Source organism: Artemia sp. Qi Xiang Cuo, chromosome 9 (genome assembly GCF_049724085.1).
Source record: "Artemia sp. Qi Xiang Cuo chromosome 9, ASM4972408v1, whole genome shotgun sequence".
In the NCBI taxonomy this organism is placed as follows: Eukaryota; Metazoa; Arthropoda; class Branchiopoda; order Anostraca; family Artemiidae; genus Artemia; species Artemia sp. Qi Xiang Cuo.
The window spans coordinates 50305426-50319244 of record NC_142802.1 but is presented as its reverse complement, the minus strand read 5'-3'; the positions used below and the strand labels follow the sequence as shown (position 1 = coordinate 50319244).

General features: G+C 36.0%; 1 protein-coding gene and 1 long non-coding RNA gene across 7 annotated transcripts in view; one reads left to right on the top strand and one right to left on the bottom strand.

Moving 5' to 3' along the window:
- The window catches only part of LOC148948763 (uncharacterized), a 96306-nt gene that overhangs the window by 51599 nt on the left and 30888 nt on the right, over window positions 1-13819 (top strand). For all 4 annotated transcript variants that reach the window (XR_016142237.1, XR_016142236.1, XR_016142235.1 and 1 more), the window contains exon 2: window positions 12982-13137. This is a non-coding gene — a long non-coding RNA (uncharacterized LOC148948763). The remainder of the gene's footprint in view (window positions 1-12981; window positions 13138-13819) is intronic.
- Window positions 1-13819, bottom strand: part of LOC148948764 (uncharacterized) — a 79898-nt gene that overhangs the window by 44085 nt on the left and 21994 nt on the right. For 2 of the 3 annotated variants that reach the window (XM_089094659.1, XM_089094661.1), the window contains exon 2: window positions 4073-5405. In XM_089094659.1, the coding sequence (XP_088950785.1) occupies window positions 4073-5405 (1333 nt within the window). Of the gene's footprint in view, window positions 1-4072; window positions 5406-10916; window positions 10986-13819 lie in introns of those variants that run through there. The other variant, XM_089094660.1, reaches the window with a different exon arrangement.

Sequence of the window (13819 nt, the reverse complement as noted above, 5' to 3'; positions counted from 1 at the left end):
AAAATTATAGAAAGATTTTTTGCTTCCATAGATTATAACAGACGTAGCCTACACTTGTCTTTATGGAATTTCTTACGCCTTAGAATAGTTTACAGAAGGAGTAGAGATACTATAAAATCATCCTGCCTGCATAGACGCCACGTTTTGATTTTATAACGGCCGTGTAAAACGTACCTCTTCCATACCAGGACAATTCTCCCCCTCGAACTTAAATCTCTTGTATATTCAGACATTAAAATAAAAATAGAATAGAGAAAGAAAAACGCAATTTAAACTTACTATCGAGCTGTCAAATTGGTCCTCTTTCTGTTTATTGTTTCTAGGCGTTTACAACTCTCCCTCCACCCGCCCGGCGATTATCCCCCGCGGAAAATACCCCCCCCCCCGCGGTAAATAAGGCTTTCCAAATTTGAAATTGTATTTGAGTTTTATTTTTTTAATTTCAGTAGGGGGAAGGACTTTTGGTACTTGTGTATTATGGGCATCTCACTCAAGTTTGCGCTGTGTAAAACTCGAGAACAAAACCGGTTCCTTCGTTAGTTTTTTTTCAGCCTAGTGCGAGACAAGACAAAGACAAGTGACAGAATATAGGGGAAATATATGATTTGGGCTATATATTTGCACAAAGGGGGGGGGGGTAAGGTATTTGGATAGTTTGAAGTCAGAAAACAATTCTTTCTAGGTATATGGCCATTAAAAAATTACAGAAGAATAGCGAGGTTTCTGGAAATTTTGTTAACTAAACAAAAAAAAAAAAAAATCCCAGTATAAAGCAAATGTAATATTTTATTTAAGTGTTTTTTTCCAAGTGTTAAATGTTCGTTTTTTTTTTCAACGACCAAGTATCAAGTACTATTATTAGGTTAATGTAGTGTTTCATTTCATGATGATCGCTGATCAAAGTTTATGTTATTTGTACCTTTCGTTTATGTTATTTTACTGTGTACATGGCCGTATATTTGGCTTTAAAATACGCTTCTTTATCTATCTGTCTAATATGCAGAATAATTGCACCAAACACATTATGCATGCAGACCCGCTGTACTTTCCCCCCCCCCCCCCTAACGTGCAAATATATAGCCCAAATTTGTTTCTAAAGTAACGAAGAAACTAGCGAAAAACCGGTGTGCTCTCGAATTTTAACACAGCGTAAGCTTGAGCGAGTGGCGCATAATACACAAGTACCAAAGTTCCTTCGCTCAACGGTATTTTTGGTAAATTTGGTATTTTTTTTTTCCAGGGGTGATTGTATCAAACCGAAGGTCCAAGATTATTGGGCGGGAACTCATTCAAACGTAAATTTAAAGCTGTTTTTTAAGTTACCATACAGATTGGACCAGGAGAAAGTCTTGTTTTCTGCCATTTTAGCGCACCAAACTATGACTTTACCCCAAAGAGGACGAATTTGGAATGAATTTAAAATTCTGAGAAGCTAATTGATTTAAAATTATCAATAACTATAATTTAGGCTTCCCAGTTCCAAAAGAAGTAATGCCACACGGTGGCAGTACTGGATTCAACCAAGTTGATTCGCTTTATTTTGTAATTAAATTAGGCTACTTTTTGGTGATCTGTAATTGGGTATCTGCTATAATGAGAGGGGGTGAGTCATTGTTTAGGTGGGGGTAGGGAAGATTCCTAAAAAATTACAATTTAATGGACAAACTGCTTACTCTTCACGAGGCTTCAGATAAACGTTGTAAGATGTAGGGGGGATTAGGAATTAATTAAAATGTTTCTCTATAGAGCTAAAATGTTACATTCCCATATCTACCAGCAGAGGTGGAAAAGGCAAGGCAGGGCATCATCAGCACCGCCAGGAAATTTCTTTGGGGTGGCAAATACCGCTAGGAACTTAGATTTCAGCAGTTTTAAATGATTATATTTTTCTTTATCTTTTTATATGAAGTATTTCAATGTATGAAATGTATTTGTCGATAAGAATTATTCAGAAGTATTTGTCAGATTATTCTTTATATGAAAGGGGCTGTCTCCTCTTTTTAAGTTACAAAATGTGTCCATTGTTTACGTATAGTATTTGTTATTGCGAAGTATGCATACATTCATCGGGTGGGGAGGGGAGGACGAATTTTCTGCTGGGAGGATTTTTTACGGGGAGAATTTCCATGGAGAGAGGAGTTTCTAGGGGGTGAACCCCCTAGAAAGGGGAAATTTTACACTGGGGGAATTTGCCAGAATTCCTATACGAAATTCCTTTATATGTCTTGCTTTTTCTTTACCGATTCAATTTTACGTGTAGAGATGTTAACTGTAACCTTCCGAGGTAAATTTTTCCCCGGATTGAATTTTTGCCAGGATTGAAATATCAGAAATTAAATATAAAAAAGATTATTTTTCAACTGAAAGTAAGGAGCAACATTGAACTTAAAACGAGCAGAAATTATTACGTATATGAAGAGGGTTATCCTCTCCTCAACAACTCGCTCTTTACACTGAAGTTTAAATTTTAGAAAAAACAGTAACTATTTTAAAGTGCCGAAAAACTGTAGCTTCAAGAGCGATGTGTCGAGAAGGGGGCATCCCCCTCATATACGTTATAATTTCTGTTCATTTTAAGTTTTAATGTTACTCCTTACTTTCAGTTGAATAAACTGAGACAAACATTTTTCTAAAGGCAATAGAAAAAGTATGTCAACTAAAGTAAAAGTATATAAAAATGAAAAAAGTAAGTAATTACAAAGAATACACAAACAATAGCCTACTTACAAAAACTAAGACTCCCAGTATTCAGTTCTGTTGAGCGATGCTGAAGTATTGGACTAACACTATTGACAGTTTTTAGCTTGGTTATCAAACACCAAAATATTTAATACCTTAAGACTCAGTGTTTATGAAAAAGTAGCGCATTATTAAATTAGTTTCTTCAAAATATATAATTAAAACTAAGATTAGAAAAATCGAATAAACATTTTTTAAATACAATTTTTTAACATTTTTTAAAAACATTTTTTTTGTGAGACAAATGACTGAGTAGATAGGAAATATCTAATTTGAGCTATATATTTGCACATAAGGGGGGGGGGGTTAAGTATTTGGACAGTTTGTAGTCAGAAAAAAATTCTTAGTTAATAATATGCAGAATATTTGTACCGAACACATTTTGCATGCAGACCCGCTATGCTTTACCCCCCCCCCCATATTGTGCAAATATACAGTCCAAATTTGTTTCTAAATTAACGAAGAAACCGTTTTGTTCTCGAGTTTTACAAATCGTAAACTTGAGTGAGTGACGTATAACACACAAGTACTGGAACTTTTCATGGAGAGAGAGCCGGAGATCGTTTATTATTTAAAACGATCAGAAATTAAATTTTGAAAAACATGTTTTTTCAACTGCATCTAAGGAGCAACATCAAAACCTAAAACGAACATAAATTATTACGTATATGAAAGGGGGTGCCTCCTCCTCAAGACCTCGATCTTTACGCTAAAGTTTTTTTTCGAATTTTTAAACAAAGCTTATTATTTAAATTAAACGGCCAGTTACAGGAATCGGTCTTAAAGAATTAGGACGAAAAGTCAAAACTTCAGCCTAAATGACGAAAAGAGAGGTTATGAGAGGGCGAGAGAGGATATATCCCTTTCCGTCATGAAATATATCAAATTGTATTACTGTACAAGTGTGACAAATCAAGACCTGAGCAACAACACACTGACAGAAAAAAAAAATCCTTTCAATGTCAATCTTTCATAAGAAGAAATATTACAACACGTGTCGGAATTGGGACTGTGTGGTGGAATCAAAGCGCGCATAGCAATTGGCGACCTCTGACGTGATGTCCTAAACACCTTATATGCGTTTGTAACCATGATTATATTTGATCATTGCATGCTAGTGTGCAAATACAACTACAGTATACCCAAAGTTCGTGGTTATAGTTGAAATTGCTTTTTGCCCTACGCTAGGCCAATGGTATATTTTTATATTAAATCTCTTTTTAGGTACAATTGTGACTTGCACTATATTTACAAACTCTGCGACAATTAAGTGCCCAAACATGCATGCGATATTAGCTTAAACTAAGTAAAAAAATTCCCAAAATAAGCTCACCATAAACTCAGACTCGAGTGGCTTCGTTGACTTATCCGAATCCATCATCGCTTTTCGTTCCCTTGTTGAAGGGCTTCCAAGTGGTGGAATAGGGGGAAGAACCTTGTCAAAAGAGTTTCTTTTTGCCTTAGACTTAACTGATGCTTGAGTTATCTTGGCAGCCTCGCTATTTGGATAAGAAAAAGATGAAGTGGGGGATGGAGGAGGGGGAGAAACTCCTTCACTTAGTTTCTCACTTAACTGATAGGCTGGCAGTGTATCATAAACAGTAACTGGTAAAGACGAATTTTCACTTGAGTAAGGCTTCAGTGATGGGAGCATCAATGGCTTCCGTTTGGCATTGGTATCATATAATCCGCTATCAGAATCCGTATGTGAAACATGATATTCTAGAAGGGAGGAAATACTAGAACCATTAGACTTCATTTCTTCGTAGTTTTCAAGGGAATGAGTCTTAGAAGTATCTGTAGCGTCATCGTGTCTATGCTTTTCTTCGATTTCTGATAATTCTAAAGCTCTTATGTTTTGTTTGGGTTCTCTTCCCGTTGTAAAATCTTCGTTTTTTGGATGATCATGTTTTTCAAGATTCTCAATACTTTGGCTTTTTAATGTTGATCTATGTGACGTATTGCTAAAATCTGAGTCGACATCAATGGGAACATCAGCGTCTATATGTGGCCCAAAACTCATTTTTGTCGGGCTTTCTTCCTCAGTGTTTGAAGAATTCAAAAGATCGAAATTTGCGGTTTCAGACGACGTTTGACTGCCCTGACGTAAAAAGCAAGTCTCTGGTTCTATTAACAGCCCATTTTCGTCAGCCAGTTTTGTAACAGTAGGCCCAAGCAAATAAATTTTAGACGATTCTGGGACGTTAGTTACTGTTGTATCCGTCATCAAGTCTTTCAAGGATCTTGAAGGAACTCCCTCAGGAAGCTTTTCAAGTGGATCCCTTGACCTGTGGTTACTGGAATCACTATCTGAATCTGGCACTGGAGTAGCTGGTGTATCATAATCCGTCGTCTGTGCCAGTGGTGTATAATAACCAGAACTGGAAATTTCAGAGCTATCCGGAGATCCGTAACGACTTTCCTCCTGTTGTTCTTCTTCTTTAATTTCTTTGCTTTTACTTTTTTTCATTTTACCAAAAAGTCTTGTTAAACTCCCTGATTTTCGTTTGTCACCATCTTCAGTTTTCAGATTTTCTGATGTACAACTTGTATCATCCGTGGGTGCAAGATGTGATCGTTGCTCTTTTGATCTTTTTTGTATTTTCCTTTCTTTCCTCCCTTTTTTTGAATTCATATGGTTGCTTATAGATGGATCACTGTGTGAACTGAAAGAGAAAAAAACGTCAAACTTAACTCTTAAATATAGATTAGGTATATACATTTTTTTTCCTCGTTCTTAGGTATGGGTGGTTCATTTTCAAGCACCAGGTTCTTTCTTATGGGTAAATTTCCACGCTTGACCTCAACAAGGCTGAAATTCCTTCCGCTCTTTTTAAGTGCTTGCTTAGTATTAAGATGAATTATATTCTAAATGCAAGAAAAAACTTTAAGGCATGCGTGTACGAATAAAGGGGATCATCGGGCCAGGCCTAACCCCCCGAAACCCCAATATCGTTACCATTTCCCTTACTGTTCTGTATTTTTTTGTTTTTGGTCTTATTGTCATGTTTTTACTCCCTCCAACCCACTCTTCCGAAGTGTATTCATCCGTAAATATCTAACTGAAGTGTTTCAGTTAGTGACAGCTATGTCTAATGTCCTGAAACTGGAGGTTTCTAGCTTCAGGACCTCGTCTTTCAAATTACTTTCCTGGATTTGGCTGGCTTTAATACTGAACATTTGAACAATACTCTCAGGGATAACAGTGGTCTTGAAGAATGTAGTCTCTTGGCTGTTTTGCAATTCCGATGTCTTTTATCTCCTTTTTAGTTCCTTAGCTTTTTTTTTAAATTGGTAAATATTTTGGCCGAACCCATTATATTATTGTTCTGAAACTAGGAATTATTTGCGAATGGTATCTGAGGCTCTTAGTAATCAACGACAGTGGGATTAATTCCCGAAAATTTAGAGGGGGGGGAAGTATTTTTTAGTCTCTAGGGGGGAATGTATCATTTTTTTAATGTTTTCAATGCAAATACGAAAGAGGCATTTTTTTAATTTAGGAGGGGGGAAGCCTCTCCCCCCCCTCGATCAACGTTACTGCTCAACGAGCATCTCTGTTTCTATGTTTTTTGAGAGTACAGATGTGGAATTATCTTCCAGGAGGTATAAGGCTCGTAGAAGTGTTGGCCAGTTCAAGAGCAAGCTGAAACATTAGCTTCTTGGAAGTTAATAATAATCAGGATTCGATTTTATTATTGGGGGGGGGGATTTATGACTGAAGGTATGAATATATAGTAGGTTTTGAGTATGGAAATAACCACGACAAACAACCCAATGGGTTTTCCAGTGGCTTTTGAAATATGCAATAAAGATTGTTTTCGTTAATAACTTTATCTTATAAGTTGCGTTTAGGCATGCGATGGTAGTATTTAGAAACCATCCTCAATCAAATTGTCATCCTCAAATCCGAAGAATATTTGGAAGGAATGCTGCAATAGCGAAATTCGTGCATCATTTCATTAAGAAAATTTAGATTTTTGGATTTTCAGAGTTGCTTTCAGTTTAACTGCATCCCAGTCCTTTCCTCTTAATTATTCCGTATATGAAAGGGGCTGTCCCCTCCTCAAAGCCTCGCTCTTTACGCTAAAGTTCTTTATTTTTTTAAAAAATAAAGTTGTGTGTGAGACAGAGTCAAACTTTAGCGTAAAGACCGAGGCGTTGAGGAGGAGATAGCCCCTTTCTTACACGGAATAATTTCTGTTCGTTTTAAGTTTTAATGTCGCTCCTTACTTTCAGTTTAAAAAACTTGTTTTTTTTATTTAATATCTGATCGTTTGTTAGTTAATGCAGCTTTTATTTTGGCTCGCCGTCATTGAATAAGTAAACAAAATTTGCATAAAAATTTTACTTTTCCTTTGCTAAATGGCTGTCTCTAAATTTTGTTCTGACATAATTTATAAATTAACTTACGTAACGAACTTCTATAGTCGTATATTTTTCTTCTTGAAAAAAATACTAAGTTGCAGATTTTTGGAGATATGAGCTTGAAACCTATGTTATAGGGTTTTCTGATACGCTGAATCTGACAGTGATTTTCATTAAAAATTTTTCACTTTTAGGGGATGTTTCCCCCTCTTTAAAAAATCAGGTAAGTTTTCTCAGGCCCGTAGCCTTTGATGAGTAATACTAAACTTAACAAAATTTGTATATTTAGAATCAGCATTATAAGCCCATTCTTTTGATACATTTATTGACATCAAAGTTCCGTTTTTAAAAGTTTCGCTTATTATTGAGCCATATCGCTTTTTTTTATTGTTTTTTTTTATTACGTTTATGTTATTACGTATATGACGGGGTTCTCCCCTTAGTCAATACCACGGTCCTTACGTTAAAAGTAAAAGAAAATTTTAGTTCATACATCCCTGAATTACAAAGGCCGTTTAATTAGAATAGATAGCTCTTTTGAAAGAAATAAAAAAAACTGTAGCGTAAAGAGCGAGGTATTGACTTGGGGGAGAACCCCCTCATATACGTAATAATATCTATTCGTTTTTAATTTTAATGTTGCTTCTTACTTTCAGTTGAAAAAACTTTTTTTTTAATTTAATTTCTGATCGTTTTTTAAATAATGCTGGAAATCTGGCGCCCCCTTTATAGAAATTTCCCTTACCCCAAAGAAACATCCTCCACGGAAAGATTCTCCCGAGTAACCCCCTCCTCAAGCCCCCTCCCCCTCACCAAAAAAAAATCTTCCTGAAAATGTCTCTATACTTCCCAATAACCAATACAATATGCAAGCAATGGGCAAAGTTCATAACTTGCAGCCCTTCCCCTGGGAACTGTGGGGTATTAAGTCAACGTAAAAGACATATTTATTAGATTTTCGACTATGCTAAACAAAATGGTTATCTCAAAATTTTAATTGAGTGACTTTGAAAAAAAATGAGCGTGGGAGGGGGCCTAATTGCTCTCCATTTTTTGGGTCACTTAAAAAGGGCACTAGAACTTTTAATTTTCGTTCCAATGAGCCCTCTTACGATATTCTAGGACCACTGGGTCGATATGATCACCCCTGGGAAAAAAAATAACAAAAAAACAAACAAATTAACATGCAACGATGATCTTTTTTCGTGCAAAAAATGGAAAATTACCTTTATCTGTAGATCAGTACGTGCTTCGGTAGCGGGGTTCTATGAAACATCGAGTATTAGGGTTTGCTTTTTGTTAAGACCATATAGCTTTTAGAAGGTCTTTCTCCCATTCTCAGAAGATTAACTACATTTTCTCAGGTGCTCAACTTTTGATGAGTAAAATTAAACTTGATGAAACTTATATATTTGAAATCAGAATTAAAATCTGATTCTTTTGATGTATCTATTGGTACAAAAATTCCGGCTTTTAGAGTGTCGGTTACCTTTGAGCCGGGTCGCTCCTTACTTACAGTTCGTTACCACGAACTGTTTGATGCTTGGATATAGCCCTAGGTTAAATATAAATATTTTGCTGATTATAATTTTTCTTTTCAAATTGGCATTGCTTGGCATTTTTAACCAACTCTTGATGTTGAGAAACAAGTAAAGAAAATAATAGCAAACCCGCAAACTTTATATTGCAACCGAAATAAGTACAAAAAAGATTAGCCTACTTAGTGTTAGCCATAAGAGTATATCCAGGCATTAGAGGGCGGGGACAGTACTAAAAATGAATATTGAAGTTGTAATTTTGGGGCCGGATTCCCCTTCTAAACTAGCTACAACAATAGTTCAGTCAATACCATCTTCTGAGCTAAACAATGCTGTAACAATTGGTTACTTCAATGCATTCAGAAAGTTTCACTTTATTAGGTTTTCGAAGTCGCTTTCATTTTAACTATACAACTCCTCCCCCTCCTAGAGGCAGGGCATCGTTCGCAGGTGGCAAGAATAATGTGAAGAAAACATTATTATACATTCCATACTCTTTGACTATCCAGATACGGACCCCCTTGCCCCCCCCCCCAATAAAAATGCTGGAGGTTCGCCCCTGCCTAGAGGTTATATACAACACAGGCCTAGGTTATACCCAAAAGTTTGCCAATTTTGTTGGTTTGTGCTATTTATTTATTCATCTTTTTTTCAATTTCACACCAACAGTTGGTTCATAATACCCAGTAATAGCAATTAAAAAAAAACAATCAGTAAACTTTTGTGTATAGCCTGGGACTATATCATGGGCGCCCATAAGGGGGACAGCCCCCCCCCCCTGGATGAAAGATGCTGCCTTAGTTTTACATTTTTTCTGAGATTTCTGTTATTTAGCATTAAAAGTGTCAATTAGACCAGGTTTGCCCCCCCCTGGAATTCAGCTTATGGATGCCCATGGACTATATCCGGGAATTAAAGGGAGGGAAGGCTGGGATGCAGTTGAACTGGAAGCAACATTGAAAATGTAATAAATAAAAATATATTGAACGCAATAAAATACGAATTTTGTTATTGTAGTGTTTACCTTATAATTGTGTTCAGAAGAGGGGATAAACTGCAGTTCTACCAAATAGAATACATTGAATCTTAAAAACATAATAAAAAATAAAATGACTACGAAGAAGCTTAGGAATAAGTTAAGAAGTGACAATGTATTATATATGTTTAGTTTCTCCTAGGAAGGGCTAAACTTGAAAGCACTGGGCTCTGTAATGAGAAGCAGTAAAAAAAGGAATATCAGTTACCTCTATTCTAGGTACGTATACAAGGATTGGATTCTGGCGAAGTTGTGTTGATAAAGTGTCAAAATTTTGTTGAATTTATTCGAAATTATATACTAAAGATTTCGGGAGGGTGCTCTAGCCCTCTGGATGTGGACTTACCTGTGTGTACGAGAAAGGAGTCAAATATAATTGAAAATCCTTGACTTCTTGATTATGCCTAATTTTATTGATAATAATAATAAAAAAAAACAGAACATGGACGAATACAAAAATATCAGTATCTGGAGGCTCTCGTAGTCTCAGATCATGGACAATGTGAAGAAAATCTTGCCATATTTAGATTATATTTGAGGCATAACAACACCTCGTTACATCAAGTTTTTTTCAATGCTGATGTTCTTAAATATGTATTTGAACTCTTTGTCTGTCGGGCACGTATACAAGAGGGCTCACATTTTGAAAGAGATGGGTTAACGGAATAATTACGTGAAAATAAAGTAAATCTGAGGAATCGTAATATTTTTTAGATTGCTTGACCATATTGATTGTGTATATGCTTGACCAAGTGATGAAATATGAACACAGGAAGCCTTTTGAGGAGGCAGCTCTTTATGGGACACAACATTGATTTAAAACAAATGAAGGGCAAATTATATGAAAAATATAATAGGGAAAATACCAAAAGTAAAAACTCTGAGTTGGGTACGGGACGGATTCAAAGGACTCCTCTAGGTTTCGTGTCTGGCCTTAACAATTTCTGTGTCAATTGTTCAAGTCTTATTTCTTATTAGAGGTCGTATTCTTATTAGAGGAATACTAAGAGTAGAATTTATTATTTTTCCCACTCAGAGGGTCAATTCTCAATTTTGGCTTGGGTACAGTTTTCACTTACAATTTCACTCATATATCATTCAAAGAAAGCCCTCAAATCTGCCAAGCTAAAAAAAAAACTCCCCCTATTCCTCTAGATAAGCTTTATTGGGGATAGTGGAGTACAACGGCCACTGGATAAAACAAGGTAGTTTGTTAAATGTTTTCGATCTCTTACCAAAGGCAGTGACAAGAATTGCTACCCATTTACCATTTTCCGAAATAAATTATTTTGCTTACGTTTCTGAAAGGTTCACAAGACACTGATTAAAAAACGGAAGTATGTTTCTGTTTCAATTTTTTCGAAGCCTTACAATATGTATTCTTAGTGGATATAGGAGAAGCTACATAAAAAATAGAAGCCAAAGCTGAACACGGAGTAGAGTTACAGACACGGACCGGTCATTTCTTTCTTGATATTATCTTCACAAATCGATGTTTTTTCGAATATGTTAGTAAACAGTTCACGGGAATCCTTCCAATGCCAAGTGTAGGAAATAAAGACATTTCCCAAGTAACTTGAAACTCAAGTAATGAGTAATTTATAGACATCATCTCTTATGTAATTGGTGTTTTTCACTTGCAATTTTAAATTATCTACACATGTAAAATGGAACAGCCAAAGGGAAAATAAGACAAATAAAAAGAATTAAGGAAAAAAGAGGAAATATTCTACCTATGTTCCAAAATACATTCAGAATAAAGCAATTCGTGGTAACGAATTGTATGTAAGGAGCAACTCGGGCCAATAGTAACCAAAACTCTAAAAGGAGGAACTCTGATGACAATTAAAACATAGAAGAATTGTCTTTTTATGGTGATTCTAAATATATAAAGTTTATTAAGTTTAATGTGACATAAACGCAACGAGCGGAAAAAAATTACCTGATTTTTCAAAAATGGTGAAACACCCAAAAAACAGGTGATCTTAATGAAAATCACTTATCACACCATTTGATTCAGCATATTAGAGGTTTCACACACTCCTAAAAAAGTAATGCCGCACGGTTTCGGATTCGTCCCTGAAAATTCACTTAGTCCATACAAGTAAAGGTACTTAGGACTGGAAGACCTGATGTACGCCTGGGGGATGATACCCAATACTTTTTTTATGAACAGGTTTTGATGACTTTCTGGAAACTTTCTTCATTTACACTATTGCTTGCTTATTTAGAATAAGGAGCTTTGTCAATTTCAAATTTGCTTGGTTCTGACCACAGTTCATATAATTATCCAGTAAGCTTATCGCAGATCATTTCTGGGCTTCGTTCTCGGTGCGAACAAAAAGCTCCTCCAACTTCTTTCTGCATTAGCGGGTTAGTCTGTTTCCGATTGTTTCCAACAAAGTGCATTATTCGTAATAGCGGGTTTCCACTTGTTTCCGATTAGATCACAGTCTGACTTGTCTACCCGTGAAAAGATCTGATGCCGCCTATGTTTCTATCTGCAAAAACGTTCTCTGGAGCACTCGCACCTTGGTCCGGGTTTTTATAATGGGTGAGATAGGGAAAGATCATACTGGATAATTATATAAACTGTGGTTCTGACTAAGAGTTTGACTCCTTTTTATGTGAATTAAATTTTAAAAAAAATGCCCTTTAAAGGTACTTTAGACGAAAAAACTTTGCTATGTAAGCCTGGTGGACGCGTTCTCGACCGCAAAGGGTGAACTGGTATCCTGTAATACAGTTGTCGGCAGGGGAGTCACGTAAGGGGGGAGGAGGATGTCCCTCCCCCACTGTTTTTGGTCAGTCGGATAAAAATTTGGGTCAATAAAGAAGTAATGGTGCGAAGCGCAACTATTTAACTGATTTTTTTTATTAGGGCAATCGAGCTCATAGAAATATATGACAAAAGTCAATGAAAGAAGATCAGTCTCTGTCGGAAAAGAACAAAAAATGAAGTAATTTTAATAGAAATATCAACCAAACTAGTCTGTAAAAATGCTGTCTACATTTTGAATAGAAGTAGAATATTTCCAATTCCTTCTTTTCTTCATTATTTTCATTGTTCATACTTTCTCTTTGGCTGCTAAATTTTGCGTGTGGGAGGAGTTGCACGCGGGAGGGATTACGCCTAGCACTGACAACTAAGATTTTGGTAGTTTTTTCAAGGGGATGGGGGGATAAGCCTAGCACTGAAAATTTAGATTTTGGTATTCTTTAGACAACTGAACTCTGACAAAGTTTTTGAAGCCAATTTGACTCAAGTATACGTCTGTTAGATCTTTTCCTTTTTTTCAGGCTGGTAAGCATGATCCACCACTATCACGATCATTGCATAGATTGAATACATCAGTATTGCTCTTTCGGATCATTAACATCCAAAAAGGCGCCAATAGAAACTGGACCACAATTCTGAAATTCGAACCACCAGTCTCATGAAGTTTTGTTTTTTGGGTAATTCAAACATTTTTTTTATTTTTCTTTGTCAATTCTTTATATTTTCTAAAGGTACCTTGCTTTCAGATAGAATGAGAGCGTGGCTTTTTATAGATATACTAGTTTAGACAGTTTGTTTGCGTCATTTGTGACTTGGACGCTCTGAGTAAACAGGCACATGCAGAAGATGGGACAGTTAGAAGAATTTGCTTGATTGAATCGTCAAAATTACTCCAATGGTGTTATTTATGAGCGTGTAAGTAAGTTAATTCAAATATTAGCAGGTATTCACATAAAGATGAATAGGGTAGGCAATCCCGGGCTTATCAAACGCTTCGTGATAACGAACGGTAAGTAAGGAGCGACATGGCTCAATAGTAACCGAAACTCTAAAAAACGGAATTTTGGTATCAATAAATATATCATAAGAATCGGCTTATTATGCTGATTCCAAATAATTCAGCTCAAAGCCTATGAATCTGAGAAAATTTGCACGATTTTCGAAAAAGGAGGTAAATACGCCCTAAAAGTCAAAGAATCTGCTAAAACCTCACCATCAGATTCAGCGTATCAGAGAACCCTACTGTAGAGGGTTGCTCTGATACCTGCTCCTACCTGCAAAAATGTGTAATTTTGTATTTTTTGTCAAAAGAAGGATCACGGATACGTGTTTATTTGTTTTTTTCTTTTCCCCAGTGGT